A 27,621-nucleotide genomic window follows, 5' to 3' on the forward strand; every position below is an offset into this window, starting at 1 on the left:
TTTCTAAAGCTCTGGGCCTGTTTGTAAAATGGGTTAGATTCTGACCTTTTTTTATGAGATCTGGGTTCAAAAGCAGACTAAGTTCATGAATAACAGTCTTTACTTCTCGGAGGGTTTCAACACCATGATGCATACATTAGAAAACCGCCAGGGCTGTCAGAGCTAGATGACACAAGAGCAGCTGGGGCTCAATCCAGCCCTCTCTCCATCCTGAGGAGAACCCCAGGGCCATATGGGCCCCATGTATGAGGAGGGGGTGCTGGGTGCTAACCCAGACCCATTATAGAGTGCTGACGGTGGCCATCAGCTCCCCTGAGTTCCACCCCTCTGGTGAGGCCCCGTCTCAAAGCCAGCACCCGGAACAGGGCAGCATGGCAGTGCATATGCGGGTGTAAAGTGCGCTGGGGCCCCAGAGCCCCTAGAGGTCGGCAGCCATGGGACTAGGTAAGCAGTGGGCTACCTCCACCTCTGATGTGCATACTGAGGCTACACCTAGATATAACGGTAGAGCAAGTAAGGCCAAGCACGTTGAGGACCATTGAGAGGGTACTGGGGGTGGGGGTGGGGGTGGGGAGGGGGGGGGGGAGCGCGGAGGTAAGGAGTGGAGGGAGAGATTGGGACCGGGTGGGTGGGAGATTGGGGATAGTGGGTCGGCACCATCGGGAGAGTGGGGCACTGATGTCCGAGAAACATTAAAATACCTTCAGCACAACCAGCATGACGCCTCTGGCACTTTGTTTTGCGATGGAGTCGGCCACCAACCCAATGCCCCATCCCTCCAGCATGCCCCCACCCCCCACGCCTCCCCACCTGACATGCCCTGCCCATGCACACCAGGCCTCAGGTCACCCCTGAGTGATCAAAGGTTGGCCGCTGTTTCTGTGATGCTGCCTCCTGCAGTGTTCAAGCACAGTGTCCATGCATCAAGCTGTTATTGGAATACTAGGCAATGAACCCCACATGCTACATGGCCCGCCTACCCAAGTATCAACTTGGGATGTGTGAGGTGCTCACTTAACCACGATTGCCAGTTCCCATTAGCAATAGCCTTCAGCCACATGGCCAGAGGCCACCACGGTCAGTGGGAGTTATGGGTGATCGTTGGGCAAACAGACATGATCTAGAGTTGCCCCCTGGAATGGGAACACGTGCAGGGGTTGGCATGAAGGACCCATGCATGGTCGACCACCCCACCCCCCATCAGTGCACCACCCCCCCACCACCCAGTGGAACCCCCCCCACCCACGGTGGCCCATCCCTCCCATAAGTGGTGATAATTGGTTTCTCGCCACGCTACGGCAAGATCCCGATTTCGCCTATGGGAGCGGGCCGGTTGCATCGCAAATGGTTTGGCATCCGTTGCGGTTCTCGTTTTTGGCCTCTTCCGCTATTCACCGGCCTTGTTGCACTCTCACTCGAGTGAAATGAGGCCAGAGAATCTCACCCAAAATTAGGATTGAACTCTGAAGATTAGTCAAAGTTGGACATGTGCCATTCTGGTGTATGTGAAACTCGCTTTCCTGCCTTCTCCCACATTCTCAATTGTAACAGAAAACCGACTCCTAGGTGCCAACGCTATCATATAAGGATCAGTAAAATTTACACAAAAGGTCAGATTGAAAGTTGAAAATATTACTGCATTTTTGGAGGGACAAGTTGAAGGTAAATAAGTTAAACAGCGGTTAAATGATCTGTTCAGATTTTTCTGCAGGAAACCAGTTTCAAGAAAATTTACAGTTTGTATTTCATATTTACTGATCCTTGTATTTTCTACTCTCAATGCATTCTGGCTTTATGACTGGTGTCACAAGGTTATCCCCTGTATTTTTGAAAATATGATTTTTCAATTTTCAGTTGACTGGAAGTTTTGTCACCTGAACTGAAACAGAGGAAACGGTGAGAGACAAATAAATCACCCTCAGGAGAATGTGAAAAAAGACACATTTCCGATAATCCTGACATCTCTGAAACTCATAACTGCATAATGAAGAGACATTGAAAATGTAGAGCACTGTTTTTTTGAAGCAATGGCTGCCACAGACTGACTCACCCAGAACCTCTTGAAAATACACAATGACCTATATTCCCATCCTGGGATTTTACAGTGTTATTGAAAGTGAGTGATGTTTTGGCTGGAATGCCAAATTTTCCATCCTCACTCACAATGGGTCCCGCCACGGATGATACTGGAGAATCCTACCTACTGGTTAAAGCATTTCAAGACAAGACTGCCCAGTCACTTGAAAGAGATTGCAAGTGACACAGATGGTGTCAAGAAAGTCTTCAGCAGAAGAAACAGACTGAGGATTGCTCTCTCTCCCTCTCTCTCTCTCTCTGTTTTGGAATAAGCATGTTGCCTGATTTGAGAAGCTAACTCGACAAGAAACCCAACAGTGAAGCAAGACCTTGTCATAACTGCAACATATTCTACGTCTGACCACATCCGAGATACCAACTGATCAAAATCGGCCACAATGCTTAAAATATATGTTGCGAGGATTATCAAATGACACCTATTTACCATATTTAAACTGGACTCTAACTTTCCTATTTCTAATGCATATGTTTGCGTGTATGTGTGGGTGTGTGTGCCCAAATGACCGCATGAAGTTGGAATGCTTGACACCACGTTTTTAATATTTTACGTGGGTTTGGCAATTAATAAATTTGCTCATCCATTCATTCAAAAATAACCTTGTTTGATTGGCTCCTTATTGCTCACAGCTGAAATAGTTTAAAACATTTTGAATTGTAAAATGTATATCCTTGTGAAAAAGAAACTTAAAACTTTGGTGTGACCAACTGAGGAGGTTGAATAGACGGGAGCCAGTTCACCCTTACCTGGTCATAACACTGGCAAGAACTTCGAGGCAGATAGCAGAGACAAGCAGCATGAAGACACCAACAGACAGCAAACCCTGTGATATGACATCACGATATAAGCCTGCTGCACCTTACTAAACTAACCTCCATGAGTAGAATTTATTAATCTCAAAGGAAGATAACATTTAAGAAAATTCAAATGGTTCCTTTTAATTTATTCCCTCCATATTACGGAAAAATGAACTGAAGTTTGCCAACTTAAGTTCAGTCTCTTGGAATCACTAAAAATGCCCATCATATAATTGTAATCAACAGGGAGAAGAGTAGAAGAGCTGAGCTGTGGGAAAAGAAATCATCTGGGGTTTTCACTTTTCATCTGCAACTCGTGACCCATGCTGGGAAGTGGGAGCACAATTGAAAATGGTTTAATTTATAGCTGCGCTTTCATTTCCCAACTGATCATGCAATCTCAGAATAACAGAAACATTACAATGCCAGGAAATGTATGATACATCTCTCACGGATACTATGTTAATCTAGATGATTCCTAGTATGCTGGAGGCTGGTTCAATCGAAAGGGAATGGGACTGTTAACTGAAAAGGAAGAATGTGCAGGTTGCGGGAAGAAGGCGGGGGAATGTTGCTAAGAGAAATTGTTCTTTTGTGTCTACCTTTAACAATTCTGAAGGGGTACCGGACTCTCCAAAAGGGCACCATACCTCTCCAAAGAACCCTAGCAGGTTTAGATCTTTTCCTCAAGTGTGCAAAGGGCACAAGTTGATTTTCTGAAACCTGGTTAACACAAATTGACACACTTTCACATTCAGTTACGTCTGTGAAATTCAGGTCAGCAAAAAATATCCCAGCCCACTCCCCCCACCATTGCGCCTCCTCCCTCTCCCCTTACCTCCACCTCCTCATGTCACAGCAGAAATGTGGGTGCTGGGTGATGTGTTGGGTGCTCTGGATCCGTGGAACACATACAGGCCACCAACACTTAAAATAGTGCAACACTATTTTATTAAGTTAGAAATTAGAAACTGTTGAACATACTTTCACTGTGGGTTAACACGATGTTAGATTAAACTAAAGACCTATGCCTGTCCGAACCAGTCTATGCACTCAGCACATGGTGAGGACCTGTGCTGTATGCTCTGTCCTTGTAGGAGGCTGCATCCCGAATGAGCGGGAACTCTGATGCCCCCTGTCTTTATAGCGAGTGTGCTCTAACAGGTGATTGGCTGCAGTGTTGTGTGTGTTGATTGGTCTTGCTGTGTGTCCATCAGTGTGTGTGTATCTGCACCATGATATACTGGTGTATATCATGACATCCCCCCTTTTTATAAAATAATGTATGTGTGTGGCAATAAATAATGTATGGTGTGAATGTTCCTAACGACGTGTGGGGTGCGAAGACATATTTACAGGACTACGTACATGAGAACTAAGCTATATACATGGGAAGCTGCCTGGTGCCGAGAAGCAGTATGCAACAAGAATAATGAGATCAACACTATATACAAACCAGGGAAACGATCAAACAAAGCAACAATTCAGAGAGTCTATAAGTCCGCAAAGTTCATAAATTAAGTCTCTGAGGTGGGCGACGAATTCTGGTTGACCGCCTCAAGGGTGGGTCGAGAGCCGCCGGTTCAGGAGTGGGCTGGACTGCGTCAGAGTCAGGGGGAGGCAGAGTGACAGGGAGCTCTGCATAGTCCGTGGCAGGGTCAACAGGAGGGCGAGGCGACAGTGGAGGATCATGTGGCGAGCGTGGAACAAGACGAAGGGCGCGTCGATTGCGGCGCAGAATAGAGCCATCCGGTAGACGAACCAGGAACGAGCAGAGGGGCCACCTGCCGAAGGACAACAGTGGTCGCAGACCAGCCCCCATCCAGAAGGTGGACGTGGACGTTGTCATCTGGAGCCAGAGCAGGGGGATCAGCTGCACGGGAGTCATGAGCCGTCTTGTGCTGTGTACGAGACAGCTGCATCCGGCGAAGGACCGGAACGTGGTCGAGGTCTGGGACATGGATGGACGGCACCGTCATCGTCAGGATACGACCCATGAGTAACTGGACTGGCGACAGGCCAGTGGGGCGGAGCGATCGGCCAGCAAGGCAACGTGGAAATCGGACCCAGCATCAGCAGCCTTGCATAGGAGCCGTTTGACTATATGTACTCCCTTCTCCGCTTTGCCGTTGGATTGGGGGTACAGGGGACTGGATGTCACATGTGCAAAATTGTACCTCCTGGCAAAGTTGGACCATTCCTGGCTGGCGAAGCAGGGGCCATTGTCCGACATAACCGTGAGCGGCATGCCTTGTCGAGCAAATGTTTCTTTACATGCACGAATGACGGCAGACGAGGTGATGTCGTGCAACCGTATCACCTCTGGGTAATTTGAAAAGTAGTCCACGATCAGGACATAGTCTCTCCCCAGCGCGTGGAACAGGTCGATGCCCACCTTGGTCCATGGTGACGTGACCAACTCATGGGGCTGCAGGGTCTCACGTGGTTGGGCCGGCTGGAAGCGCTGACAAGTGGGTCAGTTGAGCACTGTGTTGGCTATGTCCTCATTAATGCCGGGCCAGTACACTGCCTCTCGTGCCCGTTGGCGGCACTTTTCCACGTCAAGGTGGCCCTTGTGTAGTTGTTCCAGGACAAGTTGGCGCATGCTATGCGGGATGACAATGCGGTCCAGTTTTAGAAGAACCCCGTCTACTACCGCCAGATCATCTCTGATATTATAGAACTGAGGGCATTGGCCCTTGGGCCACCCGTCCGTTAGGTGGCGCATGATACGCTGTAGCAAGGGATCAGCCGCCGTCTCGCAGCGAATTTGGACGAGCCGTTCATCCGTGGCAGATAGATTGGAGGCCGCGAATGCCACATGGGCGTCAACCTGGCAGACAAATCCCGCTGGGTCACATGGAGTGTTGACTGCCCTGGAGAGCGCGTCAGCAATGATGAGGTCTTTGCCTGGGGTGTATAGCAGCTGGAAGTCATTGCTGTGATGGCAGCTACCTTGTCCGCATCCGGCTGCACACCCAATTGGGAGATGTGGTCCCCGAGGAACTTGAGTTCCGTCTGACCAAAAGAGCATTTGGCCCTGTTGAGGCGGAGGCCATGCTCACGTATACGTCTGAATATGCGCTGGAGGCGACTAATATGCTCCTGCGGGGTGGTGGACCAAATGATTATGTCATCGACATAGACGTGAACACCTTCAATGCCTTCCATCATTTGTTCCATAATCCTATGGAACACTTCTGATGCAGATATGATCCCGAACGGCATCCTGTTGTAACAATATCTGCCAAACGGGGTATTAAATGTGCAAAGTTTCCTGCTGGATTTATCGAGCTGGATTTGCCAGAATCCTTTTGAGGCATCGAGTTTGGTGAAGAGCTTGGCGCGAGCCATCTCACATGTGAGCTCTTCGCGCTTCGGAATTGGATAATGCTCCCTCATGATATTGCGATTTAGATCCTTGGGATCAATGCAAATTTCTCAATTCGCTGGAAGGCTTTTTTCCACATACCATGGAACTAGCCCATCGGTCGGTTCCTTGATTTTGGAAATCACTCCTTGGTTCTGGAGGTCCTGCAGCTGCTGCTTGACGCGGTCCTTAAAGGGTTCTTGGACCCCGCGAGGTGCGTGCACCACAGGCGTGGCATTCAGTTTTAATAAAATCTTGTAGGTGTACGGGAGCGTGCCCATGACCTCGAAGACTTTGTGGTACTGGTTGATAATGGTGTCGAGCTGCGCCCTGAAGTCAGTGTCCTGAAAGGCAGTCGCGTCAGCAGGAGAGAGAGAGTGAACTCTCTGAACTAGGTTCAACAGCTTGCATGCCTGCACGCCAAAGCAGGGAGGCTTTCGAGGAGCCCACGATTTCAAAGGGAAGGATGGCTTTGCGTGACTTGTGCGTCACTTCGAGCTGACATGAACCGCTGGCAGCAATGGCATTGCCATTATAATCTAATAACTGGCAGGCTGATGGGAGGATGGCTGGTTTGACACGAAGGCTTTGGAGGTCAGACCGTGCAATGAGATTGGCAGAGGCACCAGTGTCCAGGCGGAATCATATTTGGGACCGGTTGACCGTAAGGGTGGCACACCACTCATCGTCTGTATCAATGCTGTATACCGACAGAGGCTGGATTCTTTGCTTCGGGGACACCCTGTTTTTGTAACGGTACCGATTCGAAAAGGTGTCTTCGGGTCCTCGGTGTCAATATCGGGTAGTAGGTCCGCATCGGACTTGGTGACCGTGGGTTGAATGGCCTGGACATTCCTGCGAGTCTGGCCGGAGCGATACGAATTGGTAGGCCGAGCTGATCTGCATAAAGCAGCATAGTGTCCAAGTTCGCCACATCTCAGGCATTGTCGGGATTTGGCAGGGCATTGCCGCTTTAAGTGGGCGGAGCCACAGTTGCCGCACGTTGTAGCGTCAGTATGTTTGCTGCGCCACTGCGCATGTGTGGTGCGGCCGTACGTGGTGCGCACCTGCGCAGTACGTTCGTCGACGTCGCCGTCCCCTCGTTCGGTGCGCACAAGCGCGGGAGTGCGTGAAAAGCGCACAAAATGGCCGCCCTCATCCAGGTTGAGGCCCTGGAGTTGCTCGATTGCTTGGATCCGTTCTGCCTCATGGGGACCTTGCCGCGCCATTTCAGCCGCTTGGATGTGGGAATACCGACTAGTGGCGTGTTTGTGTAGCACGCAGGTCTCGATGGCGGTCGCTAGGGTGAGCTTATTTACCTTGAGGAGCCGCTGGCGTAGGGGGTCCGACTGAACACCGAAAATGATCTGGTCGCATATCATGGAGTCGGAGGTGGGCCCGTAATTACAGGACTGTGCAAGGATGCGGAGTTGGGTGAGAAAGGACTGGAAAGGTTCATCCTTACCCTGTAAACGCTGTTGGAATACATAGCGCTCGAAACTTTCATTCACCTCGATGTCCCAGTGAGTGTCAAAGTTGAGGAGGACAGTCTCGAATTTTGATTTATCTTCATCATCAGCAAAGGTGAGAGAATTGAAAATGTGGATGGCATGTTCCCCGGCCGTGGATAGGAAGAGACCGATCTCCTTGGTGTCCGAGGCATCTACCCGGTCGGTGGCTTCCAGGTAGAGCTGGAAGCGTTGTATGAATATCTTCCAGTTGGCCCCCAGGTTACCGGTGATGCGGAGCGTCGGCGGTGGGCGGACGCTGTCCATTTTGCAGGATGACTGTATGCTGGTGGAAGGCAGATCACTTGCAGGTAGGTCTAAGAAGTTCTAATATCCCTCAACTCCTGGTATCATGATGTGTTGGATGCTCTGATCCATGGAACACATACAGGCCACCAACACTTAAAATAGTACAACACTATTTTATTAAGTTAGAAACTGTTGAACATACTTTCACTGTGGGTTAACACAATGTTAGATTAAACTAAAGACCTATGCCTGTCCGAACCAGTCTATGCACTCAGCACATGGTGAGGACTTGTGCTGTAAGCTCCGTCCTTGTAGGAGGCTGTATCCCGAATGAGCGGGAACTCTGATGCCCCCTGTCTTTATAGTGAGTGTGCTCTAACTGGTGATTGGCTGCGGTGTTGTGTGTGTTGATTGGTCTTGCTGTGTGTCCATCAGTGTGTGTGTATCTGCACCATGATATACTGGTGTATATCATGACACTGGGTTCAGGACTTCTGGATTTGGGGACTCTGACCCCATTTTGGCTAAGGCGTGGAGCCCTTCTGACTCATCAAAAATTCAGGCCTCTGTTTCTCTCTCACAAATGCTACCAGACCTTCTGAACATTTTCAACATTGGCTACTTTTATTTTAGATTTTTAGCTTCTGCAGTATTTTGCCTTTGGAGTTGGTTAGTTCGAGCACAGTGTTTTTTCTGGCCCTGCATGTTCCTGTGACTTTACGTTCCTGATCAAATAATGCAGAACTAACATATAAGATTGTCACTGAAGCAAGGTTTGTCAATATGGTTTTTATTTAATCCAATTCTGGAAAACAGTTGTAATTGACAGTCATTTAAAGTGCCTTTACTTTCATGGTCTGATCAGTCCAGTTGACAGGAGCAATACGTTTTTGTGAATAAATGAAAGAATGTGTGTCATTCTGAAATTAATGTTTTCCTTGTTACCTCCATCATGCAGATGAAGGATGCCCATATTGACACAAGAGATCATGGACCATCTTCCATCACAGGGATTGAACCCAAGCACACACCCTTGCTCCATCAAATTCAACCACAAGACCCAGTGATGCAAGAGAATGGAGGTTATGTAAGTGTCGTATATCAGTATCGATGGATGCACATGTACCATTTATTGAATGATTTCTTCGCTGACTCTTTTCAAAATTATGTCTCTAAATCTGGGCAAATAGCCATCTGTTGTCAAATCACATACTGAAATCTGTAGTGGCTATGCATATGTCCATGGTCCATTTGTTTGTCCATTTCACAAGACCATACATTTCAGTGTAACTCTCATGTCTTTTTGCTCTTCATCCTGTGGCTTAAAAGCAATTGGAGGAGAAATTCATTTGAGTCGGGAAACTGCGAGTACTTTTGCGCAGTCTTACCTCAATTCCCCAGAGGCAGGCAGGGCCATGCTTCAGTGATGTCAATGAAGGATGCCATGTAGGCTTTGCAGATAGTGCTACCTGCCTCTGGGGAATTGAGGCAAGTCCGTGTCGAAATGCGAGGAGTGACGCTATGCAAATTAATTTCTCCCCGGTAATTTCTCAACAAGCAATAGCCATGTTTCTTTTTGTTTGAAACAAATCCCCTTTGCTAAGTATAAAATTAACTCTGGGCGGAATGTGGAGATGTACCGACAATTCAAAAACCTTTAACATTGCAACTTTAAGGATACAAAGAATAGGCAGCAGTAAGAGAAGGATATGGTGGAAGGATAGGGAGGTGGTGGTGGGGTGGGAAATGTACAGGAGTGACTAAAGCATAGCTTAGTTTGCAGACTCAAACACGTCAGTGAGCTTCTGATAACTGGCTGATGAAAAATCATTCCATCTACCATATGTTTTAATCGTCATCAATTATCTTTCACATCAGAAACCTAGCTGCCTTAAAAAGGAGATGAGAGCCTTATTTTAATTTCTGCTCAGAATACAAAAGATCGAGGAGCAATCAAAACATGACAATTATTTTCTAACTTTTTACAGAATTTAATTTGAAGAATAATACAATGGATTTTACCAGAAAGAAAGTAACGATTTTTCATACAATCTTTTCTGGTGAGTGCAACTCATGACAAAGAATTGACCAAGTTCTTTGCTTTGGGAAGTAAAGAAGGCTAATCTGCTATGCTGTCCTGTCCAGACATCATGGTTCTTCTGAAATACCTTGTACACTTCCAAATGATTTTCTTTCAAATCTGTTGTTTGAGCACCATCCATTACACGGACTGATTTAATCACCAAAGAATGTCTGATCAATTTGCAAGCATTGCTTTCCTATCTCTGCCGCTGTCAGCATTGTTTATTCTTATCAGTTACTCAGGTTTTATAGCTTATAAAGGGTCCCTTCACTCTTACTGACACATATGCTTCTCTCTGCAAACATTCTGGACAACAAGCAAAGCTATCTTGCATCCTGATTTTGGTCAAACTGACAGTTCTATGGTCTTTTACCAAGAAAGCAAAGGTTTCATGTCCATTATGTCTTCTATTGAAGCAATATCAAAAGTACACAGTGAAAAGTCTAAACTCTTCCACTACTCAACCAGGAACAAGATGCACAAGAGCATCTCAGTGAATATTACCATCCAAATGTTCCTTCCTTGCTGCATGGAGTCTTTAACCTGTGCTGCCTGCAACAGACAGGCTGAGGGTGATACTCAACGTTGACATCATTGAAATGCTCCATCAATTCTCACTCATCACCTTTTTTCTGAAGTCAATGATTGTATGAAGAGTATGTCACATGATAACAGTCCAGCTCCTCAGGTAATATTAATTCTCTAGTACCATGGGCTGAATTCTCCGCCTCCGGCCACCGGTAGCAGAGTTCCCGATGCGGCAGAGAATGCCGCATCGGGCAGAAAACGGGATTGATGCCGGTGCTCCGGCCCCCTGCTGGCGTCGGGATTGAGATTCGCAGCCCAGTGGGAGGATGCAAATGGGTCATTAAGATCAATTTGCATCCTATTAACAGGCCAGGCACCATATTCTCTGGTCTCTGTGTCTTTCTGGCCCTGTGCCTGGAATCACATGGGCAATAATTGGTGCAGGTCTTGACAAACATGGCCCTGACAAGCTGGACCCCGTGGTGAGCCAAGGGGATAACTTTTAAAAAAATATATATTTTATTGAAGCATTTATATATTAACACAATAGACATAGACACAACATAAATCCAACCAACAGGGCTGTACATAACCAGCTCAATAGAATACCCCACCGATCTGCCCCCATATTCCCCAACACACCCCCCCCCCCCTCCCCACCCACTGCTGACATCAACTTTTCTCGAAGAAGTCAATAAACATCTGCCACCTCCGGGCAAACCCCTCCACAGAGCCCCTCAAGGCAAACTTTATTTCTTCTAGCCTGAGAAACTCCACCAGGTCCCTCACCCACACCCCCGGTTTCGGCGGCCCTGCGTCCCTCCATTCACCTATATCCGTCTCCGGGCTACCAGGAGGCAAAGGCCAAGACATCGGCCTCTCTCGCCCCCTGGGCTCCCGGGTCTTCTGACACATCAAAGATCGCCACCTCTGGACTCGGGACCACCTTCACCTTCAGGACCTCTGACATAACGTCGGCAAATCCCTGCCAGAATCCCCCAAGCTTTGGACAGGCCCAGAACATGCGGACACGGTTCACGGGCCCAATGGCGCACCGCCCACACCTATCCTCCACCCCTTCAAAAAACCTGCTCATTATGGCCACAGTCATATGTGCCCTGTGGACCATCTTAAACTGGATAAGGCTGAAGCTAGCGCACAACGAGGATGCAGTAACTCTCCTCAGAGCATCCTGCCACAACTCAGCCTCCAACCCACTACCCAAATCTTCCTCCCACTTACGTTTCACTACCCCTATCGGGGCTCCCTTCCAGTCCATCTGTTCCTTATAAATTTCCGACACCTTCCCCTACCCTACCCCTGTTCTTGACACCACCTTATCCTGTAACCCCTGGGGTGGCAGGTAAGGAAAGAATGATACCTGCCTCTGAACAAAGTCCTTCACCTACAAAGACCGAACCCATTTCTGATGTTCCTCCTCCAACTCCTGCAAGCTCGGAAAGCCGCCGTCGATGAACAAATCCCCAAACCACTCAATCCCCACCCGCTGCCACCCCCAAAACCGCCCATTCAGCCCCCCAGAACAAACTGGTGATTTCCACAAATCGGTACCCAAACCAAGGCCCCCTCCAGCCCCAGTTGCTGCCGCCATTGTCCCCACACCCTGAAGGCCGGGCTTGTGGAGTACCTGGCCAGCAAGAACGGCAAAGGCGCCATTAACAGTGCCCCAGACTCATGTCTTTACATGAGGCTGCCTCGATTCGCTCCCATACCGACTCCTCCCCCACTACCCACATCCTGACCATCGCTCTGTTCGCCGCCCAGTAATAATTCATGAAGTTCGGGAGAGCCAACCCCCCTCCCCCCAGACCCCGCTCCAGCAGCACCTTCTTCACCCGCCCAAACACACCCTGAAATCATCGCGTTCACCCTCCTAAAAAAAGCCTTGGGAATAAAAATCGGGAGGTTCTGGAACACAAACAAGAACCTCGGGAGGACAGTGGGAGGGGGGGAACTCTTTAAGCGAGTGGTCCCCAAAGTCCATCGGAGTGCCACCCTCCCCCCCACAATGCAAAACCTGCTCACCCTACCCCACCCCATGATATCCCCCACCGCCCCCTACCAGAGGACCCTAACTAGAGAAACCTCCACCAGAGACAGCTAAGTAGAGAGACCTCCACCAGAGACCCCTAACTAGACAGACCCCCCAATTAGAGATACCCCACCACAAGTCACCCCGGCCACCTCGCCACCAGTCCCCCAGCCCACGTGGAACCCCTCCCGGCTAGCGACACGGATTCCGGCTGAGTGTGGAGGTGCTGGACACAGTTTGTGCGTGGTTCCTGACATCTCAGACCACACGTAAACCACACGGTTGGGAACTCGGCCCATCGGGGGCAGAGCATCGCGGGTGGGTCTGCCGATGATGCACCAATGCCATTGCAACGGCGTGCATCACGCAACACGATGATGCCACTTCAGAGGGGGTGGAGACTTGAAAACTGCGTCAAACTGGCATCGACCTCGATTTGGGTGTCGAGAGGCTTCTCCGCCTGATCAACGATTACGATATCGGCGTCAGGCACCGGAGAATATCGCTCCTTATTCCCAACGGCCTGTTTTACCGCACATTGATCTTCGCCTTGAGGACCAGGTCTGAGTTATTTCATAGAATCTCAGAATCCCTACAGTGCAGAAGGAGGCCATTTGGCCCACCAAGGTCTCCACTGACCCTCTGAAAGAGCACCCTACCTAGGCCCATATCCCCACCCTATCCCCGTAATCTTATAACCACACCTAACCTTTTGGACAATAAAGGGCAATTTAGCATGGTTTACCTACCTAAACCATTGGACTGTGGGAGGAAACTGGAGCACCCGGAGAAACCCCGCACCGACACAACTCCACACAGACAGTGACCCAAGGCTGGAATTGAACCTGGGTCTCAGGCGCTGTGAGGCAACAGTGCAAACTGCTATTCTGACTATTGCTGGAAAAACATCCTGGTCACCAGTTTTATCTTTATATTTAAAGTGATTTTGTTTTTACTTCACAGTAGAGACAACGAATAACCATGTTGCCACACCGTAGGTTACTTAACTAGGTCAGAGTTTATTGCAGAGGTGTTGCTTGGTCCAAAGTGAAAGAGGGCAAATCTCCCAAGTGTCTTGGATGATGTCATCACATAATCATGTGACAAACTATACAGAGATGGATTGGTTACAATACATAACAGCACCAACACCCTGTTCAACTGGAGTAAAACTTCCCTCCTTTTATATTCCATTCTCCCTGCAATAAATTGCAACATTTGAAATGAAATGAAAATGAAATGAAATGAAAATCGCTTATTGTCACACGTAGGCTTCAAATGAAGTTCCTGTGAAAAGCCCCTAGTCGCCACATTCCAGCGCCTATTCGGGGATCGAACACTGCTGCTGGCCTGCCTTGGTCTGCTTTCAAAACCAGCCATTTAGCCCAGGGGATGTTTAGCACATTTGACTTCCTAATCACTTCCTGTACCTGCATACCCACCTTTCATGATTCATGTACAAAAACACCCAATTCCTCTGTGCTACAATCTCTCTCCACTTCAATACAATACTGCTTTTCTATTCTTTCTGCCAAAAGTGGTAAATTTCACATTTTACCACATTATACAGCATCTGCCATATTTTTGCCCACTCACTTAACCTATTTATATCCCTTTGCAGACTCTATGTCCTCTTTACAACTTACATTCCTATCTCTCTTTGTGTCATCTGCAAAATTAGCAACCATACCTTCAGTCCCTTCATCCAAGTCATTGTATTTATTGTAAGCAGTTGTGGTCCCAGCACTGATCCCTGTGTTACTCCACGAGTTACAGCTCGCTCACCCGAAAATTACCATTTATCCCTACTTGCTGCTTCATGCCAGCTGATAAATCCTCTCTCCATGCTAATATATTACCTCCTACACCTAAAGCTCTTATTTTGTGTATTAAGCTTTGATGTGACACCTTGGGCTGGATTCTCCATCCCGCCGCACCAGCTTTCTGGTTCAGCATGCCGGCGGGATGCTCCCTTTCGCCAGCTGGTCAATGGGGTTTCCCATTGTGGGACAGCCCCTCGCCGTCGAGAGCTGGCAAAATGGAGCATCCCGATAGCGGAGAATCCAGCCCCTTATCTAAAGACGTTTGGAAATCCAAGTACACCATATCTACAAGTTTCCCTTTATCCATGTTGCTTGCTACTCCCTCAAAGAACTTTAATAAATGAGGCAGACTTGGGGCGTCATTCTCCGACCCCCCGCCGGGTCGGAGAATGGCCGTTGGCCGCCGTGAATCCTGCCCCCGCCGAAGTCTCCGGTACCGGAGATTGGGCGGGGGCGGGAATCGGGCCGCGCGGTTGGTGGGACCCCCCGCTCAATTCTCCAGCCAGGATGGGCCGAAGTCCCACCCAGAAACTGCCTGTCCCGCCGGCGTAAATCAAACCTGGTATTTACTGGCGGGACCAGGCGGCGTGGGCGGGCTCCGGGGTCCTGGGGGGGGGGCGCGGGGCGATCTGACCCCGGGGGGTGCCCCCACGGTGGCCTGGCCCGCGATCGGGGCCCACCGATCTGCGGGCGGGCCTGTGCCGTGGGGGCACTCTTTCCCTTCCGCCTCCGCTACGGCCTCCACCATGGCGGAGGCGGAAGAGATTCTCCCCACTGCGCATGCGCGGGAAACTGTCAGCGCCCGCTGACGCTCCCGCGCATGGGCCGGGAAACTGTCAGCGGCCGCTGACGCTCCCGCGCATGCGCCGCATTTCCGTGCCAGCTGGCGGGGCAACAAACGCCATTTCCGCCAGCTGGCGGGGCGGAAATCCCTCAATGTTGGGGCTAGGCCGTCAAAGATGCGGAGCATTCCGCACCTTTGGGCCGGCGCGATGCCCGTCCTATTGGCGCCGTTTTTGGCGCCAGTCGGCGGACATCGCGCCGTTGGTGGAGAATTTCATCCATGATTTCCCTTCACCAAACCATGCTGGCTCAGCATGATTGCATTAACATTTTCTAAGCCTCCTGCTAAGACATCCTTAATAATAGATTATAGCATTTTACTTGTGACAGATGTTAGGCTAATTGGCCTGTAGTTTCCTGCTTTCTGTCTCTCTGCTTCCTTGAATAGAGGTGTTATATTTTCAATTTTCCAATCTGATGGGACCTTTCCAGAATATGGGGAATTTTGGAAAATTATAACCAGTGCATCTGTTATATGTGCAGCTATTTTATTCAAAAGACCTTAAGATGCAGGCCAAGGGACCTTTTTGACCGTTATTTCAGTAATATACTCAGTTCCCTATTCCTGGTGATTGTAATTGTTTTAAATTCTGCCATCACTTTCATTTCTTGATTTACAAGTATTTCTGTGATGTTATTGTGTCTTCAATGGTGAAGGAACACACGAAGGGCACGATTCAGTCATCCTGTTGAGCCTGGTGCGAATCCGGGCGCAACGGGTGAACAGCACGCAAGCCCAAAATCGGGCTCCACGCCAGGCCGATTGTCAATCACCTGACTCGTTCTGCCCGGCGCAGTCTGGATCTCACACTTGCTGGCCGAGATCCAGATCTGAATATTTAAATGAACCGTATGGCTTGGCTGCAGGCGCCAAGAAACACAATGCTGAACATGCCATTTAGCGGACTTTAACTCAAGTTCCATGAATCGTGCCCAAAATTTCGTTCACTGATTCTAGCATTTCCTTATTTCCCATTACTAGTTCCCAGACTCACTCTCTGGAGGTCCAATGCTCACTTTATAGATTTGCAGCAACTGTCACATTTGTTTTTGTATTTCCATAAAGCTATCTTACTCTAATTTAGTCCTCATTTTGTTTAGTCATTATTTGCTGTTATTAAATTCTTTCCAATCTTCTGATCCAAATCTAATCTTCGCAGAATTGTACGCTTTTTCTTTCAATTTCATTTTATCTTTGATTTCCTTAGTTAGCCACAGATGGTGCAGCTTCTTCCTGGTGACCTTCTTTCTATCTTTGCTGAAGGTAATGAAATATATCCTTAAATGTCTGCCACTGCATCTCCGTTGTCCTACCCTTTAACCTAATTTCCAGTTCGCTTTAGTCTCCTGTCTTCACAGGCTGGTATTTAAATTCTTATGGATACTGCAAAACCTATGGGCCCTGACAATACTCTAATAATAGACTTGTGCTCCAGAAATTGCCATGTCCCTTGTCAAGCTGTTCCAGTACAGTTACAACACTGGCATTTGGTCAACAATGTGGAAAATTGGGCAGGTATCTCCTGTACACAAAAAATAGGACAAATACAACCCGGCCAATTATGCCGTATCATTCTACTTTTGATCAACAGTAAAGTGATGAAAGGGTCATCAACAGTGCTATCAAACAGCACTTGTTTAGCAATAACCTAGTCACTGACATTCAGTTTTGGTTCGGCCATGTCCACTCAACTCCTGACCTCATTGCACCCTTAGTTCAAACATGGACAAAAGAGCTGAACTCCAGAGATGAGGGGAGAATGACTGCCCTTGACATCAAGGCTGCATTTGACTGAGTGTGACATCAAACATGCAATCCTTCCACCACTGACGAATAGTAGCAGCCATATGTACCATCTACAAGGTGCACTTGAGGAACTCACTAAGGTTCCTTAGGCAGCACATTCCAAACCCACGACCACTACATCTAGAAGGATAAGAGCAGCAGATACATGGGAACCCCATCACCTGGCGGTTCCCCTCCAAATCACTCATCACCCCGACTTGGAGATATATCGCCCTTCCTTCCCTGTCGTTGGGTCAAAACCATGGAACCCCCTCCCTAATAGCACTGTGGATGTACCTACACCTCAGGGGCTGCAGCAGTTCAAGAAGGCAATTCACCACCACCTTCTGATGGGTAACTAGGGATGGGCAATAAATGTTGGTCTAACCAGCGATGCCCACATCCCGTAAATGAATTTAAAAAAAGAAAATCTGGAGTCATTGAGAATCGGAGAGAAATCTCTCTGCTGTTTGAAGTCATATTTAGCAAAAAGGAAGATGGTTGTGGTTGTTGGAGGTCAAATATCTCAGCTCCAGGACATCATTGCCCTTGACATTCAAATGGCATTACCATTGTTGAATCGCCTACTATCAACATCCTGGGGGCTACCATTAATCAGAAACTTAACTGAACTAGCCATTTAAATTCTCTGGCTACATGTTATGGGCGAGGCGTTTTCAGAACCCCAAAATGTATCATGGAGTTCAACCAAACTCCCCCTTTAATGTATTGTTGCTTTTCCGAGCACACGGCTTGTTCTCCAGGTGTGATACAGCAATTACGGACAAATGGTTTTTAAACACAAAACAATGTTTATTCTCTGAACTCAACTTAACCCTTTTAAATAAACATTGGATCTCTTAACACCCCCTTACTTCAAAGATAACCCCGCAAATATCACAACACTAAATAATCCTTCAGTTATTTCTTTCAACATCCAAGAAGACTTAACACCTTTAAACAGAAACACATCAGGTTAAAGACATTACTTTTATGAGTTTAAATCACCCAAATGATCCAGAGATAGTCTTTCATGGCGGAAATCACAGCAGATCCAGCTCACTGCAAACACAGACACTCCCAAGCTCTTTTCAAACTGAAACTTAGCTTTCTTCTTTCAAGCAGCAGATAGTCACTCCCAGCTTTCTCCTAAACTGGCTTTTTCCTTTCAGGCACCTTTTAGCTGCTCTCTCCCAAAACTGAAACTTCAAAATGGCTGAACTGAGCTCAGCTCCACCCACTCTCTGACATCACTGTTTTCTTAAAGGTACATTGCTGAAACATCCATTTCTTAAAGGTACTCTCACATGACACCTCCCCCAAGAAAAAAAATAAACCATCAACTTCAAGATGGTTTCATTTTTCACTTTTGCACCATCCACTAAGAAATGCACACAGTAAACATACATTTTCATTTAAAGAAAACAACACACTCAAACAGGTATAATAATATAGTCCATTTTTCTTTGTTCTTCTTCCTCCAACCAAAAACCTTCTCGATTGACAGTCTCTTTGAACAAAGTCTCTGCACGATCCATCCATTCCTTTACTCCTCCGCATTTCTCTTTAAACTCAGATACTTCAGTTCAATCTGACCACAGAGTCCTTTCCAATTCTCCAATACAGGAACATTGGTTACCACAGCTTTCAGGCAGTCAAATGCCTGTTGAAAGTCCGCTGTCCATTGAAATTTTTGACCTTTCTTTAGCAAGTCCATCAGTGGAGTATTCACGCTACAAAGATTTTGCACAAATGAAATCCACTCATGCTAAGAAATCGCATTATTTCCCTTTGTCTTGAGGGTATTGAAAACTCCGCAAGGAAAGTGATTTGGGCTTCTCCAAATTCACTTTCGGCTAGGTTCATCACCAACCCTGCCACCTGAAGTCGATTGAAGAACTCCATACGATGTTTTAAATGTTCTTTCCATGTCTGGAAGTTGGAAATGGAAATAAAAGCAGATTGCCCCACATTCTCAATGTAATCCTTCAAACGTGGGATAAGGTAAAAGTCCATTCTTGTAACTGCATTCCCCTTTCTGTAGTACACACACAACCATTGGGTCCCGTCTGGTTTAGGTACCATCACTATGGGTGAGCTCCATTGGCTGCAACCCGCTTCAATTATGCCATTCTTCAGCATACTCTGAACCCCTTTGTTAACCTGTGCCAATTTTAAAGGATTAAGTCTGTATGGATGTTGTTTGATAGGAATAGCATTTCCCACATCTACATCATGTATAGCCATTTTAGTACTTTCCAATTTATCTCTACAAACTTGCCCATGTGATATCAATAACTCTTTCAGGTCAGTTCGTTTTCCCTTTTGGAAGATAACTTAACAATTCATCCCAATTTTTAAGAACATCCTCATTTTTCAATTTAATTTGAGGTATGTCAAATTCACAGTCACCTGGATTTGGTTCGTCACTTTGAGTTAGAACCATTAAAACCTCCTTTTTCTCTCCTTCCCTTTCAAAGTACCTTTTAAGCATGCTTCACATGACACACTTGGTGAGTCTTCCTTCTATCTGGTGTTTTTACCAATAATTCACCTCACTCTATTACCTTTCAATCTGATACGGTCCACAAAATCTAGCTTTTAAAGGCTCCCCTACCACTGGTAACAACACTAAAACTTTATCCCCACTGACAAAACTACGAACTTTGGATTTCTTGTCCGCTACCCGTTTCATCACATTTGTGCAACATTCAAATGTTGTCTAGCCAATTCACCTGCTCTATTTAATTGTTCCCTAAAAGTTGACACGTAATCCATTGGTGTAATTTCCAATTTCTCACCCACCAATTTTTCCTTAATCAATTTAAGTGGTCCTCTTACCTCATGACCAAAAATTAGTTCAAAAGGACTAAATTTGGTTGACTCGTTAGGTGCATCCCTAATTGCAAACAATACGAATGGAATTCCTTTATCCCAATCCTCCGGATAATCTTGACAATACGCCCTCAACATTGTCTTTAATGTCTGATGCCACCTTTCTAATGCTCCCTGCGATTCTGGATGGTACGCAGTTGATTTAAATTGTTTTATTCCTAAGCTATCTATAACTTCGTTGAATAACTTTGAAGTAAAATTCATTCCTTGATCCAATTGAATTTCTGTGGGTAGTCCATATCTAGTAAGGAATTTAAGTAACTCCTCCACAATCCTTTTAACTGGAATATTACCTACTGGAATGGCCTCTGGAAACCTAGTAGACACATCCATTATAGTCAAAAGATATTGATTCCCACTTTTTGTTTTAGGAAGCAGTCCTACACAATCGATTAGGACCCTTGTAAAAGGTTCCTCAAATGCTGGAATGGGTATTAGGGGCACTGGTTTTATCACTGCTTGAGGTTTCCCTATCACTTGACATGTGTGACATGATTGACAAAATTTAACTACATCTTTATGTAGTCCAGGCCAATAAAAATGTTTCTGGATTTTAGCTTGAGTTTTACTTATTCCCAAATGACCTCCCACTGGTACCTCATGTGCAACTCGCAACACCTCCTTTCTATACCCTACCGGCAACACTACTTGATGAACTTCTGCCCACTTTTTATCAGCCTCCATATGTACAGGTCTCCATTTTCTCATCAAGACATCACTTTTACGGTAATAACACTCTGGTATACTCTCAGATTCCTCGTCTGTATATGCTTTCTAATATATCCGTTTTATTTCTACATCTTTCTGTTGTAACTCCGCCAATTTTCCTGAGCTAAAAATATCCGACTCATCCTCCAGCTGTTCTTTTTCAACCATCTCATCAAAAACCGTTTCTGATAATTGCACTTCAACCTCATCTTCACTCTTTGCTTTCTCCTCGTTTTAACCTGTGACTTTGCGACCTTGTTACTACACAATCCGGAAAAATCCCAGGATATTTGTCCTTCAACACTTCAGTTGTCTGATTTTCCACTGGCTTATCAACCACAGTAGGCATCACGCCCACCTGCGATCCAGCTATATCATTACCCAAGATAAACTGTATTCCTGGACAAGATAATTTCTCTATTACTCCTACTACCACTTCACCACTCTTCACTGGACTTTCCAACCTTACCTTATATAACGGAAGGCTACTCCTCTCACACTGAATTCCACATATCACCACCTTTTCTGGCAACATTCTTCCCAAACTACGTAATTCCTCATCTCTTACCATTAAAGATTGACTAGCCCCTGTATCTCTTAAAATTGTGACTTCTTTACCTGCTCCTCCTGATACACACGAGTAAACTTTACCCATGCAAGTAAATTCTTTAAAGACATCTGGCACCTTCTTAACAATTACTTCTTGAACAGGCTGTACAATCGTTTGCACCTCCTTCGCTTCCCTTGGGCTTTCCTTTACCACTCTAACAAATCCCACTGTCTTATCCTGTTTTACTACATCAGCCTTCCCCGTGCATTTCTTCAACCACCAACACTGTGACTTTACATGGCCTAGTTTATTACAGTGAAAACATTTGAAACTTTTCATCTCTTTTCCACCCTCCTGGATTTCATTTTTAATCTGAGGTACACTCTCCTTATTATCTCCCATCAGACCACCTTTACCTTTACCACTTGAGTATTTCTCATGTCCCCAGTTTCTATCCCTTACCGGCTGAAACTGATGTCGGAAACCAATCTTTGATTTATGAACTAATTCATAATCATCTGCCATTTCTGCTGGTCACCTCACAGTTTTAACCCTCTGTTCTTCCACACGAGTTCTCACTACATCATGAATTGAATTTTTAAACTCCTCCAAAAGTATATCTCTGAGAACATCATACGTTTGGTCTATTTTCAAAGCCCTTATCCACCTATCAAAATTACTCTGTTTGAGCCTTTCAGACTCCATGTATGTTTGACTAAATTATTTCCTTAAATTTCTAAACCTTTGTCTGTAAGCTTCAGGCACTAGCTCATATGCACTTAAGATGGATTTCTTCACCTCCTCATACGTTCCAGATACCCCCTCCGGTAGTGGTGCAAACACTTCACTAGCCCTACCTACCAGCTTTGTTTGAATCAGTAATACGCACATGTCCTGTGGCCATTTCATTTGTTTAGCTACCTTCTCAAATGAAATGAAAACGGCTTCCACTTCTTTGTCGTCAAACCTTGGCACTGCTTGGACATATTTAAATAGGTTCCCACCAAGCCTTCGACTAGGACGCTCTTTCTCACGACCCTCATCACTATCATCCAATTGTACATTTCCATTCACGTCTGCCAATTTTAACTGATTGTCATGTTTCATGGCCATTTTCTGAAGCTCAAACTCCCTCTCTTTATCTTTTTCCCTGATCTGTATCTCCCTTTCTTTTTGTTCTGCTAGGGCTATTCATTTCTCCTTTCTTCTCTCTCCTTTTAATTTTCCTCTCTCTCTCTTTCTTTTCCTTCTCTCTCTCTTTCCCTCTCTCGTATTCAAGCCACTTTAATTCTTTCTCATGTTCCATTTGTTTAATTTGCAACTGAATTTTTGCCATTTACCATGAGTCAAACTCTATCTCAGGCAACTTTAAATGCTTAACCACCGCCATAATTACCTCATCTTTTCGCATTTTGTCAGGTAATGTTAACTGCAATGTTTTTGCCAGACCCAACAGTCTGCGTTTAGTCTGTGAAAGTAAGGTATCACGTGTTATCATGTCTACCGCCAAAAACCTCTGAGTATCTGAAAGAGCCATTGTCCACAACACACTTAATCTAAAATACCACAGCGGAAAAGCAACAATCCTTCACTGTCTTTAAGTTCACAAAAGCCAATCCAATAGATAGACTTTTATCCCCCTCGAGCCCCCAATTGTTATGGGAGAGGAGTTTTCAGAACCCTGAAAATGTATCATGGAGTTCAACCAATCTCCCCCTTTAATGTATTTGCTGCATTTCCGAGCACACGGCTTGTTCTCCAGGTGTGGGATTACAATTATGGACACGTAGGTTTTTAAACACAAAACAATGTTTATTCTCTGAACTCAACTTAACCCTTTTAAATAAACATTGGATCTCTTAACACCCCCTGACTTCAAAGATAACCCTGAAAATATCACAACACTAAATAATCCTTCAGTTATTCCTTTCAATATCCAAGAAGACTTAACATCTTTAAACAGAAACACATCAGGTTAAAGGCATTACTTTTATGAGTTTAAATCACCCAAATGATCCAGAGATAGTCTTTCATGGCAGAGATCACAGCAGATCCAGCTCACTGTAAACACAGACACTCCCAAGCTCTTTTCAAACTGAAACTTAGCTTTCTTCTTTCAAGCAGCAGATAGTCACTCCCAGCTTTCTCCTAAACTGGCTTTTTCCTTTCAGGCACCTTTTAGCTGCTCTCTCCCAAAACTGAAACTTCAAAATGGCTGAATTGAGCTCAGCTCCACCCACTCTCTGACATCACTGTTTTCTTAAAGGTACATTGCTTAAACATCCATTTCTTAAAGGTACTCTCACATGACATTACAAGAGCAAGTCAAAGGCCAGGAATCCAGCAGTGAATAACTCACCTCCTGACTTCTCAAAGTCTGTCCACAAGGCACAAGTCAGGAGTGAGAAAAAGAACAAAGAAAGGACAGCACAGGAACAGGCCCTTTAGCCCTCCAAGCCTGTACTGACCATGCTGCCCGTGTAACCGAAATCCTTCTACAATTCCATGGTCCATATCCCTCTATTCCCACACTATTCATGTATTCATGCCCCTTAAATGTGACTATCGTACCTGCTTCCAAAACCTCCTCCAGCAGCGAGTTCCAGGCACGCCCTACCCTCTGTGTAAAAAAACCTCCCTCGCACATCTCCGCTAAACTTTGCCACTTGCACCTTAAACATATGTCCCCATGTAATTGACTCTTCCACCCTGGGAAATAGCTTCTGACTATCCACTTTGTCCTTGTCACTCATAATTTTGTATACTTCCAACAGGTTGCCCCTCAACCTCCATCGTTCCTGTCAATACTCCTAAGAGTTGTGCCATTTACTGTTTATTTCCCACCCGTATTAGATCTTCCAAAATGCATTACCTCACATTTATCCGGATCAAACTCCATCTGCCATCTCTCCGCCCAAATCTCCAACCGATCTATATCCTGCTATATCCTCTGACAGCCTTCATTGCTATCCGCAATTCTACTAATCTTTGTGTCATCCGAAAACTTACTAATCAGCGATGGAATACTCTTCACTTGCCTGAATGAGTGCAGCTACAACAATACTGAAGAAGATTGACACTCTCCAGGACAAAGCAGCTCGCTTGATTGCTATGCCTTCCACAAACATTCACTCCCTCCACCACCGAAGCATAATAGCAGCAGTGTGTACTATCTACAAGATGCACTACAAGAACTCACCTTAGACAGCACCTTCCAAACCTATGACCGCTTGGAAAAGGGGTAAAACATATGGGAACACTACCTGGAACTTCGCCTCCAAGCCATTCATCGTCCTGACTAGGGATTATATCACTGTTCCTTCACTGTCACTGGGTCAAAATCTGCCAATAGCATAGAGCAGAGACTAAACCTGAAACCTTTCTGCTCCGTAAAGCTTAGTACTTACCCTGCATTCACTCATTAAAATGTGGAAGTACCTTAGGTATCTGAAATGTGATGACATTTTCCACTTTATGTTGTTCCAGGGACCAAGCTACATGTCCACAGAATACAATACTAAGTATAAACTGAAACCACTGGATTTGCCAGGTTTGTTATCTTAAAGTACTTTTAAAACATGTAGATTTACCATTTGTCCTTGTGGCGGATGCAAAAACGAGTGTGTTGCAGAGAGAAAACATGGACTCAGTGGGCCTTTGGGTGGGATTGTCAATTTTGTTGCCTCGCCAGTAACCTGGACCATCTGCTAGATTTTCATTTAATTAATTTCAGTCAATCAGTAAAAAGCTGCTTCAAAAGAAACTTTAAAGAACTTGGACTGTTTTAAAAAAAAATTGTGCTAGGTATTAGGTAAGGCAAGTAAAGCATTAATTGGAGTTGACGTTGATCCTCATGACACCCATTTCAGGACAGAGGGAAATAGAACTGGTCATGGGTATAATGTCCCACATCCAATCTGTACTCACCATCATATCAGTAAAGAGCATTGCACGCATCAGGGGCAGTCACTTAAAACAGCTGGAGTTCCATTTTAGGGTATACAAGACCCATTTGAACCAGTACCAGTCATTTCCCAGGTGTTGTTAGTTTTTCCTTTGGGAAGCCCCTGTTTGCATATTTGGAGCCATAGTGCCTATTTTAACCCCCTTTAGAGACTGGTTTTGAGTAAGCAATGCAATTGCCAGGACTGGTTTGCCCAGGAATTTTCAGCAGTTGCTGCTGCCCAGGCCGGGCAGTGGTGGTGGTAATGTACCACAAAACATCCCAATTTCCACCTCATCGTTTTTTATTATGTCCCTTTCTGCTTCTGTATCATTATTTCTGAATAAGTTGATTCCATTTAATATTTTTAATATGTGATATTTTCCACCTTTCAGAGTGCACAGGTGAATATGTGGACATTCAGGTGGTCTGTAATGTAGTGTACCAGGCCTAAAGAGTAACTGTTAGTCTGTGTCACACTATCTAACTCACAGCACATGGAAGGGAGTAGATGTTAGTTCATAGAAGATGCAGATAGAGGACATCTTAATGGGATACTTCAAGATTTGTTATACAGATCAATCATACTTTTCCAAACCAATTAATAATCTTCGGGTTATTAGTGCTCGACCAATGGTATTTGTGTGTATACATCTGAATGGGCGGTGGAAGCAGATTCGATAGTAATGTTCCAAAGTGAATTGGATATGTACTTGAAAAGGAAAAAAATAATGTTGGCTATCGAAGAAGAACATAGGAATGGAATTAATTGAATATCTCTTTCCAAGAGTCAGCACTGACACTAAGGCTCAAATAGTCTCCTTTTGTGCTTTGAGGTTCTATGATTATAAATAAAAACAAGCAGATTTCCCATCCAATATCTCAAAGCTCTAGCAATCAGACTTGGGTTGAAACCAACAACAACTTGCATTTATATTGCATCTTTCACGTAATTAAATATCCCAAATCACTTCACAGGAGCATTATGGAGTTAAATTTGGCACCCAACCACATATGCCGATTTTAGGGTCGATGGCCAAAGAGATGAGTTTGAAGAAGTATCTTAAGGTGGAAAGAGAGATAGAAGTGGAGAGGTTTCGGGAGCAAATTCTATCAGCCCCGGCAGCGGAAAGCCTGGCAATCAATGAAGGAGCATTTCAAAGTCAGATCGGCCTTCCTGAAAGTGAACCCTCGGAAGGCGACGGGCCCGGACGGGATCCCTGGTCGTGCACTCAGAGCCTGCACAAACCAGCTGGCAGAGGTGTTCCCGGACATCTTTAACCTGTCCCTACTCCACTCCGAGGTCCCCACCTGCTTCAAGAAGACCACCATCATACGGGTGCCAAAGAAGAACCAGGCAACGCGCCTCAATGACTACCGTCCACTTCAGTCATAATGAAGTGCTTCGAGAGGTTGCTCATGAAGCGCATCACCTCCATACTCCTTGAACGCCTTGGTCCACTGCAATTGAATACCTTGTGTTGCCCTATTATGTATTTTCTTTTATTCCCTTTTCTTTCCATGTACTTAATGATCTGTTGAGCTGCTCGCAGAAAAATACTTTTCACTGTACCTCGTGACAATAAACAAATCCAATCTGATCTAATGTGGTTGGAAACTCATCTAGGGGTCAGATATGGCACCAAGGTTATGAACAGTCTGCTTTGGTCACAGATAGTCAGTTACCAGGGGGACGGTGGATGGAATTGATAGCTAGGAAATAGAATTTGTAGAGGAATGAAAGACAATGGCGTTGGTCTTTCCGATATTTAATTTGAGGAAATTGTTGCTCATCGAGAACTAGTGTTGGACAAACAGTCTGATATTTTAGCAACACACGGACATGCATACATATGAACATATGAAATAGGAGCTAAAGTAGTCCTTTAGACCCTTGAGTCTGCTCTGCCATTCAATAAGATCATAGCGATCTGTTTGCGTTTTGAATTCCACATTCCATCTACCCCTGAAGACTCCCTTGCCAAACTAGCACAGTGGTTAGCACTGTTGCTTCACAGCGCCAGGGTCCCAGGTTCGATTCCCAGCTTGGGTCACTGTCTGTGCGGGGTCTGCATGTTCTCCCCGTGTCTGTGTGGGTTTCCTCCGGGTGCTCCGGTTTCCTCCCACAAGTCCAGAAAGACATGCTGTTAGGTAATTTGGACATTCTGAATTCTCCCTGAGTGTACCAGATCAGACGCCAGAGTGTGGCTGGGGGATTTTCATAGTAACTTAATTGCAGTGTTAATGCCTACTTGTCATAATAAAGATTATGAATTAAAAAGATGAATAAAATTAAGAAACTATCAACTCCGCCTTAAAGATATTCAATAATCCCCACCTCCACTGCCATGTGAGGCAGAGGGTTCCAAGGTTGTACAAGCCCCTAGAGA

General features: G+C 45.8%; 1 protein-coding gene across 5 annotated transcripts in view; it reads left to right on the forward strand.

The window, feature by feature from the left end:
- Window positions 1–27,621, forward strand: part of saxo4 (stabilizer of axonemal microtubules 4) — a 344,826-nt gene that overhangs the window by 83,062 nt on the left and 234,143 nt on the right. For all 5 annotated transcript variants that reach the window (XM_072466827.1, XM_072466830.1, XM_072466826.1 and 2 more), the window contains exons 5-6: window positions 8,978–9,106; window positions 24,775–24,838. In XM_072466827.1, coding sequence (XP_072322928.1) covers window positions 8,978–9,106; window positions 24,775–24,838 — 193 coding nt within the window. The remainder of the gene's footprint in view (window positions 1–8,977; window positions 9,107–24,774; window positions 24,839–27,621) is intronic.

The sequence above is a fragment of the Scyliorhinus torazame genome, chromosome 10, assembly GCF_047496885.1.
Source record: "Scyliorhinus torazame isolate Kashiwa2021f chromosome 10, sScyTor2.1, whole genome shotgun sequence".
Lineage (NCBI taxonomy): Eukaryota > Metazoa > Chordata > Chondrichthyes > Carcharhiniformes > Scyliorhinidae > Scyliorhinus > Scyliorhinus torazame.